Genomic DNA, 19,463 nt, shown 5'->3' with positions numbered 1-19,463 from the left:
GTGAGTTACAGACTGGAATCTAATCGAGGGGTTCGGGGTGGGTTATATATAGAATAACTGATACCCGGGAGTGAGTTACAGACTGGAATCTAATCGAGGGTTACACAGGGTGAACAATGATGAATTCAGGAATAAGGGACAAAGAGAATAACTGAGAAATACATTTTGGGACTCACTAGAATCCATTGTTTAACCTATTTTTCTCAGTCCTGTCTGTACCTGGATATGTCGTCTGCTGAGTTGTGATAGGTTTCTGACTGGTTGTTGGTAACTTTGTGGTTGTTTGAGAACCTGTGATCATAAATTGGAAAGATGTCTTATCGAGATTCAAGACAGAAGCACAGATATTCAGGACCATAACTACGGGATTCTCAAAATACGCAATTTGAGTGTTTTATACGGATTGAAAGTAAGAGGGGACTGAGCTACAGACTGGAAAGTAATCGAGGCGTCCGGAGGGGTTATATATAGAATAACAGTTACCCGGGAGTGTGTTACAGACTGGAATCTAATCGACGAGTTCAGCGTGGTTTATATATAGAATAACAGATACCGGGGAGTGAGTTACAGACTGGAATCTAATCGAGGCGTTTGGGACGGTTTATATATAGAATAACAGATATCCGGGAGTGAGTTACAGACTGGAATCTAATCGAGGGGTTCGGTGTGGTTTATATATAGAATAACAGGCACCCGGGAGTGAGTTACAGACTGGAATCTAATCGAGTCAATTCCGGGTGTTTTATATATAGAATAACAGATACCCGGGAGTGAGTTACAGACTGGAATCTAATCGAGGGGTTCAGGTGGTTTATACATAGAATAACAGATACTCGGGAGTGAGTTCCAGACTGGAATCTAATCGAGGGGTTTCGGGTGGTTTATATATAGAATAACAGATACCCAGGAGTGAGTTACAGACTGGAATCTAATCGAGGAGTTTGGGTGGTTTATATATAGAATAACAGATACCCGGGTGTGAGTTACACACTGGAATCTAATCGAGGGGTTTTGGGGCGGGTTATATATAGAATAACAGATTCCAGGGAGTGAGTTACAGACTGGAATCTAATCTAGGGGTTCGGGGTGGTTTATATACAGAATAACAGATACCCGGGAGTGAGTTACAGACTGGAATCTAATCGAGGGGTTTGGGGTGGTTTGTATATAGAATAACAGATACCCGGGAGTGAGTTACAGACTGGAATCTAATCGAGGGGTTCGGGGTGGGTTATATATAGAATAACAGATACCTGGGAGTGAGTTACAGACTGGAATCTAATCGAGGGGTTTGGGGTGGTTTATATACAGAATAACAGACACCCAGGAGTGAGTTACAGACTGGAATCTAATCGAGGGGTTCGGGATGATTTATATATAGAATAACAGATCCCCGGGAGTGAGTTACAGTCTGGAATCTAATCAAGGGGTTCGGGGTGGTTTATATATAGAATAACAGTACCCGGGAGTGAGTTACAGACTGGAATCTAATCGAGGGGTTCGGGGTGGGTTATATATAGAATAACAGATATCCGGGAGTGAGTTACAGACTGGAATCTAATCGAGGGTTACACAGGGTGAACAATGATGAATTCAGGAATAAGGGACAAAGAGAATAACTGAGAAATACATTTTGGGACTCACTAGAATCCATTGTTTAATCTATTTTTCTCAGTCCTGTCTTTACCTGGATATGTCGTCTGCTGTGTTGTGATAGGTTTCTGACTGGTTGTTGGTAACTTTGTGGTTGTTTGAGAACCTGTGATCATAAATTGGAAAGATGTCTTATCGAGATTCAAGACAGAAGTACAGATATTCAGGAACATAACTACGGGATTCTCAAAATACGCAATTTGAGTGTTTTATACGGATTGAAAGTAAGAGGGGACTGAGCTACAGACTGGAATGTAATCGAGGCGTCCGGAGGGGTTATATATAGAATAACAGATACCCGGGAGTGAGTTACAGACTGGAATCTAATCGAGGGGTTCGGGTGGTTTATATATAGAATAACAGATACCCGAGAGTGAGTTACAGACCGGAATCTAATCGAGGGGTTCGGGGTGGTTTATATATAGAACAACAGATACCCGGGAGTGAGTTACAGACTGGAATCTAATCGAGGCGTTTGGGATGGTTTATATATACAATAACAGATACCCGGGAGTGAGCCACAGACTGGAATCTAATCGAGGGGTTTGGGGTGGTTTATATATAGAATAACTGATACCCGGGAGTGAGATACAGACTGGAATCTAATCGAGGGATTCTGGGTGGTTTATATATAGAATAACAGATATCAGGGAGTGAGTTACAGACTGGAATCTAATCGAGGGGTTCAGGGTGGTTTATATATAGAATAACAGATACCCGGGAGTGAGTTACAGACTGGAATCTAATCGAGGAGTTTGGGTAGTTTATCTATAGAATAACAGATACCCGGGTGTGAGTTACACACTGGAATCTAAACAAGGGGTTTGGGGCGGGTTATATATAGAATAACAGATACCCGGGAGTGAGTTACAGACTGGAATCTAATCGAGGGGTTCGTGTGGTTTATATATAGAATAACAGACACCCGGGAGTGAGTTACAGACTGGAATCTAATCGAGGGGTTCGGGGTGGTTTATATACAGAATAACAGATATCCAGGAGTGAGTTACAGACTGGAATCTAATCGAGGGGTTTGGGGTGGTTTGTACATAAAATAACAGATTCCCGGGAGTGAGTTACAGACTGGAATCTAATCGAGGGGTTTGGGGTGGTTTATGTATAGAATAACAGATACCCGGGAGTGAGTTACAGACTGGAATCTAATCGAGGGGTTTGGGGTGGTTTGTATATAGAATAACAGATACCCGGGGGTGAGTAACAGACGGACTCTAATCGAGGGTTTCAGGGTGGTTTATATATAGAATAACAGATACCGGGGAGTGAGTTACAGACTGGAATCTAATCGAGGGGTTCGGGGTGGTTTATATATAGAATAACAGATACCCGGGAGTGAGTTACAGTCTGGAATCTAATCGAGGGGTTCGGGGTGGTTTATATATAGAATAACAGATTCCCGGGAGTGAGTTACAGACTGGAATCTAATCGAGGGGTTCGAGGTGGTTTATATATAGAATAACAGATACCCGGGAGTGAGTTACAGACTGGAATCTAATCGAGGGTTACACAGGGTGAACAATGATGAATTCAGGAATAAGGGACAAAGTGAATAACTGAGAAATACATTTTGGGACTCACTAGAATCCATTGTTTAATCTATTTTTCTCAGTCCTGTCTTTACCTGGATATGTCGTCTGCTGTGTTGTGATGGGTTTCTGACTGGTTGTTGGTAACTTTGTGGTTGTTTGAGAACCTGTGATCATAAATTGGAAAGATGTCTTATCGAGATTCAAGACAGAAGTACAGATATTCAGGAACATAACGACGGGATTCTCAAAATACGCAATTTGAGTGTTTTATACGGATTGAAAGTAAGAGGGGACTGAGCTACAGACTGGAATGTAATCGAGGCATCCGGAGGGGTTATATATAGAATAACAGATACCCGGGAGTGAGTTACAGACTGGAATCTAATCGAGGCGTCCGGAGGGGTTATATATAGAATAACAGATACCCGGGAGTGTGTTACAGACTGGAATCTAATCGTGGGGTTCGGGGTGGTTTATATATAGAATAACAGATACCCGGGAGTGAGTCACAGACTGGAATCTAATCGAGGGCTTCGGGGTGGTTTATACATAGAATAACAGACACCCAGGAGTGAGTTACAGACTGGAATCTAATCGAGGCGTTCGGATGGTTTAGATATAGAATAACAGATACCCGGGAGTGAGTTACAGACTGGAATCTAATCGAGGCTTTTGGGATGGTTTATATATAGAATAACAGATACCCGTGAGTGAGTCACAGACTGGAATCGAATCGAGGGGCTCGGGATGGTTTATATATAGAATAACAGACACCCGGGAGTGAGATACAGACTGGAATCTAATCGAGGGGTTCCGGGTGGTTTATATATAGAATAACAGATACCAGGGAGTGAGTTACAGACTGGAATCTAACCGAGGGGTTCAGGTGGTTTATATATAGAATAACAAATACCCGGGAGTGAGTTACAGACTGGAATCTAATCGAGGGGTTCGGGGTGGGTTATATATAGAATAACAGATAACCGGGAGTGAGTTACAGACTGGAATCTAATCGAGGGGATTCAGGGTGTTTTATATATAGAATAACAGATACCCGGGAGTGAGTTAGAGATGGAATCTAATCGAGGGGTTTCGGGTGGTTTATACATAGAATAACAGATACCCGGGAGTGAGTTACAGACTGGAATCTAATCGAGGGGTTCGGATGGTTTATATATAGAATAGCAGATACCCGGGAGTGAGTGACAGACTGGAATCTAATCGATGAGTTTGGGTGGTTTATATATAGAAAGGCAGATACCCGGGTGTGAGTTACAGACTGGAATCTAATCGAGGGGTTTGGGGCGGCTTACATATAGAATAACAGATACCCGGGAGTGAGTTACAGACTGGAATCTAATCGAGTCGATTCAGGGTGTTTTATATATAGAATAACAGATACCCGAGAGTGAGTTACAGATGGAATCTAATCGAGGGGTTCGGGGTGGTTTTCTATAGGATAACAGATACCCGGGAGTGAGTTACAGACTGGAATCTAATCGAGGGGTGCTGGGTGGTTTATATATAGAATAACAGATACCCGGGTGTGAGTTACAGACTGGAATCTAATCGAGGGGTTCGGGGTGGTTTATATACAGAATAACTGATATCCAGGAGTGAGTTACAGAGTGGAATCTAATCGAGGGGTTTGGGGTGGTTTGTATATAGAATAACAGATTCCCGGGAGTGAGTTACAGACTGGAATCTAATCGAGGGGTTCGGGGTGGGTTATATATAGAATAACAGACACCCGGGAGTGAGTTACAGACTGGAATCTAATCGAGGAGTTTGGGTGGTTTATATATAGAATAACATATACCCGGGAGTGCGTTACACACTGGAATCTAATCGAGGGGTTTGGGGCGTGTTATATATAGAATAACAGATACCCGGGAATGAGTTACAGACTGGAATCTAAGCGAGTCAATTCAGGGTGTTTTATATATAGAATAACAGTAACCCGGGAGTGAGTTACAGACTGGAATCTAATCGAGGGGTTCGGGGTGGGTTATATATAGAATAACAGATACCCGGGAGTGAGTTAGAGATGGAATCTAATCGAGGGGTTTCGGGTGGTTTATACATAGAATAACAGATACCCGGGAGTGAGTTACAGACTGGAATCTAATCGAGGGGTTCGGGGTGGGTTATATATAGAATGACAGATACCCGGGAGTGGGTTACAGACTGAAATCTAATCGTGGGGTTCAGGGTGGTTTTTATATGGAATAACAGATACCCGGGAGTGAGTTACAGACTGGAATCTAATCGAGGGGTTCGGGGTGGGTTATATATAGAATAACAGATACCCGGGAGTGAGTTACAGACTGAAATCTAATCGCGGGGTTCAGGGTGGTTTTTATATGGAATAACAGATACCCGGGAGTGAGTCACAGACTGGAATCTAATCGAGGGGCTCGGGGTGGGTTATATATAGAATAACAGATACCCGGGAGTGAGTTACAGACTGAAATCTGATCGCGGGGTTCAGGGTGGTTTTTAAATGGAGTAACAGATACCCGGGAGTGAGTTACAGACTGGAATCTAATCGAGGGTTACACAGGGTGAACAATGATGAATTCAGGAATAAGGGACAAAGAGAATAACTGAGAAATACATTTTGGGACTCACTAGAATCCGTTGTTTAATCTATTTTTCTCAGTCCTGTCTTTACCTGGATATGTCGTCTGCTGTGTTGTGATAGGTTTCTGACTGGTTGTTGGTAACTTTGTGGTACTTTGAGAACCTGTGATCATAATTTGGAAAGATGTCTTATCGAGATTCAAGACAGAAGTGCAGATATTCAGGACCATAACTACGGGATTCTCAAAATACGCAATTTGAGTGTTTTATACGGATTGAAAGTAAGAGGGGACTGAGCTACAGACTGGAATGTAATCGAGGCGTCCGGAGGGGTTATATATAGAATAACAGTTACCCGGGAGTGAGTTACACACTGGAATCTAATCGAGGCGTTTGGGATGGTTTATATATAGAATAACAGATACCCGGGAGTGAGTCACAGACTGGAATCTAATCGAGGGGTTTGGGGTGGTTTATATAGAGAATAACTGATACCCGGGAGTGGGATACAGACTGGAATCTAATCGAGGGGTTCTGGGTGGTTTATATATAGAATAACAGATACCAGGGAGTGAGTTACAGACTGGAATCTAATCGAGGGACTCAGGTGGTTTATATATAGAATAACAGATACTCGGGAGTGAGTTCCAGACTGGAAGCTAATCGAGGGGTTCAGCGTGGTTTATATATCGAATAACAGATACCCGGGTGTGAGTTACACACTGGAATCTAATCGAGGGGTTCGGGGTGGTTTATATATAGAATAACAGATACCCGGGAGTGAGTTACAGACTGGAATCTAATCGAGGGGTTCGGGGTGGTTTATATATAGAATAACAGATACCCGGGAGTGAGTTACACACTGGAATCTAATCGAGGTGTTTGGGGCGGGTTATATATAGAATAACAGATACCCAGGAATGAGTTACAGACTGGAATCTAATGAGTCCATTCAGGGTGTTTTATATATAGAATAACAGATACCCGGGAGTGAGTTACAGATGGAATCTAATCGAGGAGCTCGGGGGGGTTTTCTATAGCATAACAGATACCCGGGAGTGAGTTACTGACTGGAATCTAATCAAGGGGTTCGTGTGGTTTATATAGAGAATAACAGATACCCGGGAGTGAGTTACAGACTGGAATCTAATCGAGGGGTTCGGGTTGGTTTATATATAGAATAACAGATACCCGGGAGTGAGTTACAGACTGGAATCTAATCGAGGGGTTCGTGTGGTTTATATACAGAATAACAGATACCCGGGAGTGAGTTACAGTCTGGAATCTAATCGAGGGGTTTGTGTGGTTTATATACAGAATAACAGATACCCGGGAGTGAGTTACAGACTGGAATCTAATCGAGGGGTTCGGGGTGGTTTATATATAGAATAACAGATACCCGGGAGTGAGTTACAGTCTGGAATCTAATCGAGGGGTTTGTTTGGTTTATATACAGAATAACAGATACCCGGGAGTGAGTTACAGACTGGAATCTAATCGAGGGTTACACAGGGTGAACAATGATGAATTCCGGAATAAGGGACAAAGAGAATAACTGAGAAATACATTTTGGGACTCACTAGAATCCATTGTTTAATCTATTTTTCTCAGTCCTGTCTTTACCTGGATATGTCGTCTGCTGAGTTGTGATAGGTTTCTGACTGTTTGTTGGTAACTTTATGGTTGTTTGAGAACCTATGATCATAAATTGGAAAGATGTCTTATCGAGATTCAAGACAGAAGTACAGATATTCAGGAACATATCTACGGGATTCTCAAAATACGCAATTTGAGTGTTTTATACGGATTGAAAGTAAGAGGGGACTGAGCTATAGACTGGAATGTAATCGAGGCGTCCGGAGGGGTTATATATAGAATAACAGACTCCCGGGAGTGAGATACAGACTGGAATCTAATCGAGGGGTACTGGGTGGTTTATATATAGAATAACAGATACCAGGGAGTGAGTTACAGACTGGCATCTAATCGAGGGGTTTGGGATGGTTTATATATAGAAGAACAGATACCCGGGAGTGAGTCACAGACTGGAATTTAATCGAGGAGTTTGGGTGGTTTATATATAGAATAACAGATACCCGGGTGTGAGTTACACACTGGAATCTAATCGAGGGGTTTGGGGCGGGTTATATATAGAATAACAGATACCCGGGGGTGAGTTACAGACTGGAATGTAATCGAGTCAATTCAGGGTGTTTTATGTATAGAATAACACATACCCGGGAGTGAGTTACAGATGGAATCTAATCGAGGGGTTCGTGTGGTTTATATATGGAATAACAGATACCCGGGAGTGAGTTACAGACTGGAATCTAATCGAGGGGTTCGGTGTGCTTTTCTATAGATTAACAGATACCCGGGAGTGAGTTACAGACTGGAATCTAATCAAGGGGTTCGTGTGGTTTATATACAGAATAACAGATACTCGGGAATGAGTTACAGACTGGAATCTAATCGAGGGGTTTGGGATGGTTTATATATAGAATAACAGATACCCGGGAGTGAGTTCCTGACTGGAATCTAATCGAGGGGTTAGGGGTGGTTTATATATAGAATAACAGATATCCGGGAGTGAGTTACAGACTGGAATCTAATCGAGGGGTTTGGGGCGTGTTATATATAGAATAACAGATACCCGGGAATGAGTTACAGACTGGAATCTAAGCGAGTCAATTCAGGGTGTTTTATATATAGAATAACAGTAACCCGGGAGTGAGTTACAGACTGGAATCTAATCGAGGGGTTCGGGGTGGGTTATAAATAGAATAACAGATACCCGGGAGTGAGTTAGAGATGGAATCTAATCGAGGGGTTTCGGGTGGTTTATACATAGAATAACAGATACCCGGGAGTGAGTTACAGACTGGAATCTAATCGAGGGGTTCGGGGTGGGTTATATATAGAATGACAGATACCCGGGAGTGGGTTACAGACTGAAATCTAATCGCGGGGTTCAGGGTGGTTTTTATATGGAATAACAGATACCCGGGAGTGAGTTACAGACTGGAATCTAATCGAGGGGTTCGGGGTGGGTTATATATAGAATAACAGATACCCGGGAGTGAGTTACAGACTGAAATCTAATCGCGGGGTTCAGGGTGGTTTTTATATGGAATAACAGATACCCGGGAGTGAGTCACAGACTGGAATCTAATCGAGGGGCTCGGGGTGGGTTATATATAGAATAACAGATACCCGGGAGTGAGTTACAGACTGAAATCTAATCGCGGGGTTCAGGGTGGTTTTTAAATGGAATAACAGATATCCGGGAGTGAGTTACAGACTGGAATCTAATCGAGGGTTACACAGGGTGAACAATGATGGATTCAGGAATAAGGGACAAAGTGAATAACTGAGAAATACATTTTGGGACTCACTAGAATCCGTTGTTTAATCTATTTTTCTCAGTCCTGTCTTTACCTGGATATGTCGTCTGCTGTGTTGTGATAGGTTTCTGACTGGTTGTTGGTAACTTTGTGGTACTTTGAGAACCTGTGATCATAATTTGGAAAGATGTCTTATCGAGATTCAAGACAGAAGTACAGATATTCAGGACCATAACTACGGGATTCTCAAAATACGCAATTTGAGTGTTTTATACGGATTGAAAGTAAGAGGGGACTGAGCTACAGACTGGAATGTAATCGAGGCATCCGGAGGGGTTATATATAGAATAACAGTTACCCGGGAGTGAGTTACACACTGGAATCTAATCGAGGCGTTTGGGATGGTTTATATATAGAATAACAGATACCCGGGAGTGAGTCACAGACTGGAATCTAATCGAGGGGTTTGGGGTGGTTTATATAGAGAATAACTGATACCCGGGAGTGGGATACAGACTGGAATCTAATCGAGGGGTTCTGGGTGGTTTATATATAGAATAACAGATACCAGGGAGTGAGTGACAGACTGGAATCTAATCCAGGGACTCAGGTGGTTTATATATAGAATAACAGATACTCGGGAGTGAGTTCCAGACTGGAAGCTAATCGAGGGGTTCAGCGTGGTTTATATATCGAATAACAGATACCCGGGTGTGAGTTACACACTGGAATCTAATCGAGGTGTTTGGGGCAGGTTATATATAGAATAACAGATACCCGGGAGTGAGTTACAGATGGAATCTAATCGAGGAGCTCGGGGGGGTTTTCTATAGCATAACAGATACCCGGGAGTGAGTTACAGACTGGAATCTAATCAAGGGGTTCGTGTGGTTTATATATAGAATAACAGATACCCGGGAGTGAGTTACAGACTGGAATCTAATCGAGGGGTTTGGGGTGGTTTATATACAGAATAACAGATACCCGGGAGTGAGTTACAGACTGGAATCTAATCGAGGGGTTCGTGTGGTTTATATACAGAATAACAGATACCGGGGAGTGAGTTACAGACTGGAATCTAATCGAGGAGTTTGGGTGGTTTATATATAGAATAACAGACACCCGGGAGTGAGTTACAGACTGGAATCTAATTGCGGGGTTCGGGGTGGTTTATATATAGAATAACAGATACCCGGGAGTGAGTTACAGACTGGAATCTAATCGAGGGGTTTGGGGCGGGTTATATATAGAATAACAGATACCCGGGAGTGAGTTACAGACTGGCATCTAATCCAGTCGATTCAGGGTATTTTATATATAGAATAACAGATACCCGGGAGTGAGTTACAGATGGAATCTAATCGAGGGGTTCGGGGTGGTTTTCTACAGCATAACAGATACCCGGGAGTGAGTTACTGACTGGAATCTAATCAAGGGGTTCGTGTGGTTTATATACAGAATAACAGATACCCGGGAGTGAGTTACAGACTGGAATCTAATCGAGGAGTTCGGGGTGGTTTCTATGCAGAATAACAGATACCCGGGAGTGAGTTACAGACTGGAATCTAATCGAGGGGTTCAGGGTGGTTTATATATAGAATAACAGATACCCGGGAGTGAGTTACAGACTGGAATCTCATCGAGGGGTTCAGGTGGTTTATGTATAGAATAACAGATACCCGGGTGTGAGTTACAGACTGGAATCTAATTGTGGCGTTTGGGTGGTTTATATATAGAATAACAGATACCCGGGTGTGAGTTACACACTGGAATCTAATCGAGGGGTTCGTGTGGTTTATATACAGAATAACAGATACCCGGGAGTGAGTTACAGACTGGAATCTAATCGAGGAGTTCGGGGTGGTTTCTATGCAGAATAACAGATACCCGGGAGTGAGTTACAGACTGGAATCTAATCGAGGGGTTCAGGGTGGTTTATATATATAATAACAGATACCTGGGAGTGAGTTACAGACTGGAATCTAATCGAGGGTTCCACAGGGTGAACAATGATGAATTCAGGAATAAGGGACAAAGTGAATAACTGAGAAATACATTTTGGGACTCACTAGAATCCATTGTTTAATCTATTTTTCTCAGTCCTGTCTTTACCTGGATATGTCGTCTGCTGAGTTGTGATAGGTTTCTGACTGGTTGTTGGTAACTTTGTGGTTGTTTGAGAACCTGTGATCATAAATTGGAAAGATGTCTTATTGAGATTCAAGACAGAAGTACAGATATTCAGGAACATAACTACGGGATTCTCAAAATACGCAACTTGAGTGTTTTATACGGATTGAAAGTAAGAGGGGACTGAGCTACAGACTGGAATGTAATCGAGGCGTCCAGAGGGGTTATATATAGAATAACAGATACCCGGGAGTGAGTTACAGACTGGAATCTAATCGAGGCGTTTGGGATGGTTTATATATAGAATAATATATACCCGGGAGTGAGTCACGGACTGGAATCTAATCGAGGGGTTCGGGATGGTTTATATATAGAATAACAGATACCCGGGAGTGAGTCACGGACTGGAATCTAATCGAGGTGTTCAGGATGGTTTATATACAGAATAACAGATACCCGAGAGTGAGTTACAGATGGAATCTAATCGATGGATTCTGGGTGGTTTATATATAGAATAACAGATACCCGGGAGTGAGTTACAGACTGGAATCTAATCGAGGGGTTCGGGGTGGTTTATATATAGAATAACAGATGCCCGGGAGTGAGTTACAGACTGGAGTCTAATCGAGGGGTTCGGGGTGGTTTATATATAGAATAACAGATACCCGGGAGTGAGTAACAGACAGGAATCTAATCGAGGGGTTCTGGGTGGTTTATATATAGAATAACAGATACCCGGGAGTGAGTTACAGACTGGAATCTAATCGAGGGGTTCAGGGTGGTTTATATATAGAATAACAGATACCCGGGAGTGAGTTACAGACTGGAATCTAATCGAGGGTTACACAGGCTGAACAATGATGAATTCAGGAATAAGGGACAAAGAGAATAACTGAGAAATACATTTTGGGACTCACTAGAATCCATTGTTTCATCTATTTTTCTCAGTCCTATCTTTACCTGGATATGTCGTCTGCTGTGTTGTGATAGGTTTCTGACTGGTTGTTGGTAACTTTGTGATTGTTTGAGAACCTGTGATCATAAATTGGAAAGATGTCTTATCGAGATTCAAGACAGAAGTACAGATATTCAGGAACATAACTACGGGATTCTCAAAATACGCAATTTCAGTGTTTTATACGGATTGAAAGTAAGAGGGGACTGAGCTATAGACTGGAATGTAATCGAGGCGTCCGGCGGGGTTATATATAGAATAACAGATACCCGGGAGTGAGTCACAGACTGGAATCTAATCGAGGGGCTAGGGGAGGTTTATGTATAGAATAACAGATACCCAGGAGTGAGTTACAGACTGGAATCTAATCGAGGGGTTCGGGGTGGTTTATATATAGAATAACAGATACCCGGGAGTGAGTTACAGACTGGAATCTAATCGAGGCGTTCGGGATGGTTTATATATAGAATAACAGACACCCGTGAGTGAGATACAGACTGGAATCTCATCGAGGGATTCGGAGTGGTTTATATATAGAATAACAGATACCCGGGAGTGAGATACAGACTGGAATCTAATCGAGGTGTTCGGGATGGTTTATATATAGAGTAACAGACACCCGGGAGTGAGATACAGACTGGAATCTCATCGAGGGATTCTGGGTGGTTTATATATAGAATAACAGATATCAGGGACTGAGTTACAGACTGGAATCTAACCGAGGGGTTCGGGGTGGTTTATATATAGAATAACAGATACCCGGGAGTGAGTTACAGACTGGAATCTAATCGAGGGTTACACAGGGTGAACAATGATGAATTCAGGAATAAGGGACAAAGTGAATAACTGAGAAATACATTTTGGGACTCACTAGAATCCATTGTTTAATCTATTTTTCTCAGTCCTGTCTTTACCTGGATATGTCGTCTGCTGTGTTGTGATAGGTTTCTGACTGGTTGTTGGTAACTTTGTGGTTGTTTGAGAACCTGTGATCATAAATTGGAAAGAAGTCTTATCGAGATTCAAGACAGAAGTACAGATATTCAGGACCATAACTACGGGATTCTAAAAGACGCAATTTGAGTGTTTTATACGGATTGAAAGTAAGAGGGGACTGAGCTACAGACTGGAATGTAATCGAGGCGTCCAGAGGGGTTATATATAGAATAACAGATACCCGGGAGTGAGTTACAGACTGGAATCTAATCGAGGGGTGTGGGGTGGTTTATATATACAATAACAGATACCCGGGAGTGAGTTACAGACTGGAATCTAATCGAGGAGTTTGGGTTGTTTATATATAGAATAACAGATACCCGAGAGTGAGTTACAGACCGGAATCTAATCGAGGGGTTCTGGGTGGTTTATATATAGAATAACAGATACCCGGGAGTGAGTTACAGACTGGAATCTAATCGAGGGGTTCAGGTGGTTTCTATATAGAATACCAGATACTCGGGCGTGAGTTCCAGACTGGAATCTAATCGAGGCGTTCGGGATGGTTTATATATAGAATAACAGACACCCGTGAGTGAGATACAGACTGGAATCTCATCGAGGGATTCGGGGTGGTTTATATATAGAATAACAGATACCCGGGAGTGAGATACAGACTGGTATCTAATCGAGGGGTTCGGGGTGGTTTATATATAGAATAACAGATACCCGGGAGTGAGTTACAGACTGGAATCTAATCGAGGTGTTCGGGATGGTTTATATATAGAGTAACAGACACCCGGGAGTGAGATACAGACTGGAATCTCATCGAGGGATTCTGGGTGGTTTTCTATAGAATAACAGATACCCGGGAGTGAGTTACAGACTGGAATCTAATCGAGGGGTTCAGGGTGGTTTATATATAGAATAACAGATACCCGGGAGTGAGTTACAGACTGGAATCTAATCGAGGGTTACACAGGGTGAACAATGATGAATTCAGGAATAAGGGACAAAGTGACTAACTGAGAAATACATTTTGGGACTCACTAGAATCCATTGTTTAATCTATTTTTCTCAGTCCTGTCTTTACCTGGATATGTCGTCTGCTGTGTTGTGATAGGTTTCTGACTGGTTGTTGGTAACTTTGTGGTTGTTTGAGAACCTGTGATCATAAATTGGAAAGAAGTCTTATCGAGATTCAAGACAGAAGTACAGATATTCAGGAATATAGCTACGGGATTCTCAAAATACGCAATTTGAGTGTTTTATACGGATTGAAAGTAAGAGGGGACTGAGCTACAGACTGGAATGTAATCGAGGCGTCCGGAGGGGTTATATATAGAATAACAGATACCCGGGAGCGACTTACAGACTGGAATCTAATCGAGGGGTGTGGGGTGGTTTATATATACAATAACAGATACCCGGGAGTGAGTTACAGACTGGAATCTAATCGAGGAGTTTGGGTTGTTTATATATAGAATAACAGATACCCGGCAGTGAGTTACAGGCTGGAATCTAATCGAGGCGTTCGGGGTGGTTTATATATAGAATAACAGATACCCGGGAGTGAGTTAAAGACCGGAATCTAATCGAGGGGTGTGGGGTGGTTTATATATACAATAACAGATACCCGGGAGTGAGTTACAGACTGGAATCTAATCGAGGAGTTTGGGTTGTTTATATATAGAATAACAGATACCCGGCAGTGAGTTACAGGCTGGAATCTAATCGAGGGGTTCTGGGTGGTTTATATATAGAATAACAGATACCCGGGTGTGAGTTACACACGGGAATCTAATCGAGGGGTTTAAGGCGGGTTATATATAGAATAACAGATACCCGGGGGTGAGTTACAGTCTGGAATCTAATTGAGTCAATTCAGGGTGTTTTATATATAAAATAACAGATACCCGGGAGTGAGTTACAGATGGAATCTAATCGAGGGGTTCGGGGTGGTTTATATATAGAATAACAGTAACCCGGGAGTGAGTTACAGACTGGAATCTAATCGAGGGGATTCAGGGTGTTTTATATATAGAATAACAGATACCCGGTTGTGAGTTACGGTGGAATCTAATCGAGTGGTTTCGGTTGGTTTATATATAGAATAACAGACACCAGGGAGTGAGTTACAGACTGGAATCTAATCGAGGGGTTTGGGGCGGGTTATATATAGAATAACAGATACCCGGGAGTGAGTTACAGACTGGAATCTAATCCAGTCGATTCAGGGTATTTTATATATAGAATAACAGATACCCGGGAGTGAGTTACAGATGGAATCTAATCGAGGGGTTTAAGGCGGGTTATATATAGAATAACAGATACCCGGGGGTGAGTTACAGTCTGGAATCTAATCGAGTCAATTCAGGGTGTTTATATATAAAATAACAGATACCCGGGAGTGAGTTACAGACTGGAATCTAATCGAGGAGTTTGGGTGGTTTATATATAGAATAACAGATACCCGGGAGTGAGTTACAGACTGGAATCTAATCGAGGGGTTCGGTGTGGTTTATATATAGAATAACAGATACCCGGGAGTGAGTTACAGACTGGAATCTAATCGAGTCAATTCAGGGTGTTTTATATATAAAATAACAGATACCCGGGAGTGAGTTACAGACTGGAATCTAATCCAATCGATTCAGGGTATTTTATATATAGAATAACAGATACCCGGGAGTGAGTTACAGATGGAATCTAATCGAGGGGTTCGGGGTGGTTTTCTATACCATAACAGATACCCGGGAGTGAGTTACTGACTGGAATCTAATCAAGGGGTTCGTGTGGTTTACATACAGAATAACAGATACCCGGGAGTGAGTTACAGACTGGAATCTAATCGAGGGGTTCGTGTGGTTTATATACAGAATAACAGATACCCGGGAGTGAGTTCCAGACTGGAATCTAATCGAGGGGTTCGTGTGGTTTATATACAGAATGACAGATACCCGGGAGTGAGTTACAGACTGGAATCTAATCGAGGGGTTTGGGGCGGGTTATATATAGAATAACAGATACCCGGGGGTGAGTAACAGACTGGAATGTAATCGAGTCGATTCAGGATGTTTTATGTATAGAATAACACATACCCGGGAGTGAGTTACAGATGGAATCTAATCGAGGGGTTCGGGGTGGTCTATATATAGAATAACAGATACCCGGGAGTGAGTTACAGACTGGAATCTAATCGAGGGGTTCGGGGTGCTTTTCTATAGATTAACAGATACCCGGGAGTGAGTTACAGACTGGAATCTAATCGAGGGGTTCAGGGTGGTTTATATATAGAATAACAGATACCCGGGAGTGAGTTACAGACTGGAATCTAATCGAGGGTCACACAGGGTGAACAATGATGAATTCAGGAATAAGGGACAAAGTGAATAACTGAGAAATACATTTTGGGACTCACTGGAATCCATTGTTTAATCTATTTTTCTCAGTCCTGTCTTTACCTGGATATGTCGTCTGCTGTGTTGTGATAGGTTTCTGACTGGTTGTTGGTAACTTTGTGGTTGTTTGAGAACCTGTGATCATAAATTGGAAAGAAGTCTTATCGAGATTCAAGACAGAAGTACAGATATTCAGGACCATAACTACGGGATTCTAAAAGACGCAATTTGAGTGTTTTATACGGATTGAAAGTAAGAGGGGACTGAGCTACAGACTGGAATGTAATCGAGGCGTCCAGAGGGGTTATATATAGAATAACAGATACCCGGGAGTGAGTTACAGACTGGAATCTAATCGAGGCGTTTGGGATGGTTTATATATAGATAATAGATACCCGGGAGTGAGTCACGGACTGGAATCTAATCGAGCGGTTCGGGGAGGTTTATATATAGAATAACAGATACCCGGGAGTGAGTTACAAACTGGAATCTAATCGAGGGGTTCGGGGTGGATTATATACAGAATAACAGATACCCGGGAGTGAGTTACAAACTGGAATCTAATCGAGGGGTTCGGGGTGGATTATATACAGAATAACAGATACCCGGGAGTGAGTTACAAACTGGAATCTAATCGAGGGGTTCGGGGTGGATTATATACAGAATAACAGATACCCGGGAGTGAGATGCAGTCTGGAATCTAATCGAGGGGTTCAGCGTGATTTATATATAGAATAACAGATCCCCGGGAGTGAGTTAAAGACCGGAATCTGATCGAGGGGTACGGGGTGGTTTATATATAGAATAACAGATACCCGGGAGTGAGTTACAGACTGGAATCTAATCGAGGGGTTCGGGATGGTTTATATATAGAATAACAGATACCCGGGAGTGAGTTACAGACTGGAATCTAATCGAGTCAATTCAGGGTGTTTTATATATAAAATAACAGATACCCGGGAGTGAGTTACAGACTGGAATCTAATCGAGGGGTTTGGGGCGGGTTATATATAGAATAACAGATACCCGGGAGTGAGTTACAGACTGGAATCTAATCCAATCGATTCAGGGTATTTTATATATAGAATAACAGATACCCGGGAGTGAGTTACAGATGGAATCTAATCGAGGGGTTCGGGGTGGTTTTCTATACCATAACAGATACCCGGGAGTGAGTTACAGACTGGAATCTAATCGAGGGGTTCGTGTGGTTTATATACAGAATAACAGATACCCGGGAGTGAGTTCCAGACTGGAATCTAATCGAGGGGTTCGTGTGGTTTATATACAGAATGACAGATACCCGGGAGTGAGTTACAGACTGGAATCTAATCGAGGGGTTTGGGGCGGGTTATATATAGAATAACAGATACCCGGGGGTGAGTAACAGACTGGAATCTAATCGAGTCGATTCAGGATGTTTTATGTATAGAATAACACATACCCGGGAGTGAGTTACAGATGGAATCTAATCGAGGGGTTCGGGGTGGTCTATATATAGAATAACAGATACCCGGGAGTGAGTTACAGACTGGAATCTAATCGAGGGGTTCGGGGTGCTTTTCTATAGATTAACAGATACCCGGGAGTGAGTTACAGACTGGAATCTAATCGAGGGGTTCAGGGTGGTTTATATATAGAATAACAGATATCCGGGAGTGAGTTACAGACTGGAATCTAATCGAGGGGTTCGGGGTGGTTTATATATAGAATAACAGATACCCGGGAGTGAGTTACAGACTGGAATCTAATCGAGGGTCACACAGGGTGAACAATGATGAATTCAGGAATAAGGGACAAAGTGAATAACTGAGAAATACATTTTGGGACTCACTGGAATCCATTGTTTAATCTATTTTTCTCAGTCCTGTCTTTACCTGGATATGTCGTCTGCTGTGTTGTGATAGGTTTCTGACTGGTTGTTGGTAACTTTGTGGTTGTTTGAGAACCTGTGATCATAAATTGGAAAGAAGTCTTATCGAGATTCAAGACAGAAGTACAGATATTCAGGACCATAACTACGGGATTCTAAAAGACGCAATTTGAGTGTTTTATACGGATTGAAAGTAAGAGGGGACTGAGCTACAGACTGGAATGTAATCGAGGCGTCCAGAGGGGTTATATATAGAATAACAGATACCCGGGAGTGAGTTACAGACTGGAATCTAATCGAGGCGTTTGGGATGGTTTATATATAGATAATAGATACCCGGGAGTGAGTCACGGACTGGAATCTAATCGAGCGGTTCGGGGAGGTTTATATATAGAATAACAGATACCCGGGAGTGAGTTACAAACTGGAATCTAATCGAGGGGTTCGGGGTGGATTATATACAGAATAACAGATACCCGGGAGTGAGTTACAAACTGGAATCTAATCGAGGGGTTCGGGGTGGATTATATACAGAATAACAGATACCCGGGAGTGAGTTACAAACTGGAATCTAATCGAGGGGTTCGGGGTGGATTATATACAGAATAACAGATACCCGGGAGTGAGATGCATCTGGAATCTAATCGAGGGGTTCAGCGTGATTTATATATAGAATAACAGATCCCCGGGAGTGAGTTAAAGACCGGAATCTGATCGAGGGGTACGGGGTGGTTTATATATAGAATAACAGATACCCGGGAGTGAGTTACAGACTGGAATCTAATCGAGGGGTTCAGGTGGTTTCTATATAGAATACCAGATACTCGGGCGTGAGTTCCAGACTGGAATCTAATCGAGGGGTTCAGCGTGGTTTATATATCGAATAACAGATACCCGGGAGTGAGTTATAGACTGGAATCTAATCGAAGCGTTTGGGATGGCTTATATATAGAATAACAGATACCCGGGAGTGAGTTACAGACTGGAATCTAATCGAGGGGTTCAGGGTGGTTTATATAGAGAATAACAGATACCCGGTAG

The 19,463-nt window shown here is 42.5% G+C and overlaps 1 protein-coding gene across 1 annotated transcript; it reads right to left on the bottom strand.

The window, feature by feature from the left end:
* Positions 1-203: 203 nt before the first annotated feature.
* On the bottom strand, positions 204-16,579 carry LOC140404594 (uncharacterized). The gene is made up of 11 exons (XM_072493195.1): positions 16,570-16,579; positions 14,242-14,338; positions 13,127-13,198; positions 12,218-12,289; positions 11,240-11,311; positions 9,222-9,293; positions 7,407-7,478; positions 5,875-5,946; positions 3,293-3,364; positions 1,688-1,759; positions 204-291 (listed from the first exon to the last, which is right to left on the bottom strand). Exons 1-11 carry the CDS (start codon positions 16,577-16,579, stop codon positions 204-206), a joined length of 771 nt encoding a protein of 256 aa, XP_072349296.1.
* Between the last annotated feature and the right edge of the window lie 2,884 nt (positions 16,580-19,463).

The sequence above is a fragment of the Scyliorhinus torazame genome, chromosome 31, assembly GCF_047496885.1.
Source record: "Scyliorhinus torazame isolate Kashiwa2021f chromosome 31, sScyTor2.1, whole genome shotgun sequence".
NCBI classification, from domain to species: domain Eukaryota; kingdom Metazoa; phylum Chordata; class Chondrichthyes; order Carcharhiniformes; family Scyliorhinidae; genus Scyliorhinus; species Scyliorhinus torazame.
This window is presented reverse-complemented; position numbering and strand designations above follow the sequence as displayed.

Bases quoted from the DNA above. Each gene is read 5' to 3' on its own strand.
- LOC140404594 (XM_072493195.1), bottom strand. The intron at 13,199-14,241 runs GTAAAGACAGGA...TTATGATCACAG, and splicing joins ACAGCAGACGACATATCCAG to GTTCTCAAACAACCACAAAG. The intron at 1,760-3,292 runs GTAAAGACAGGA...TTATGATCACAG, and splicing joins ACAGCAGACGACATATCCAG to GTTCTCAAACAACCACAAAG.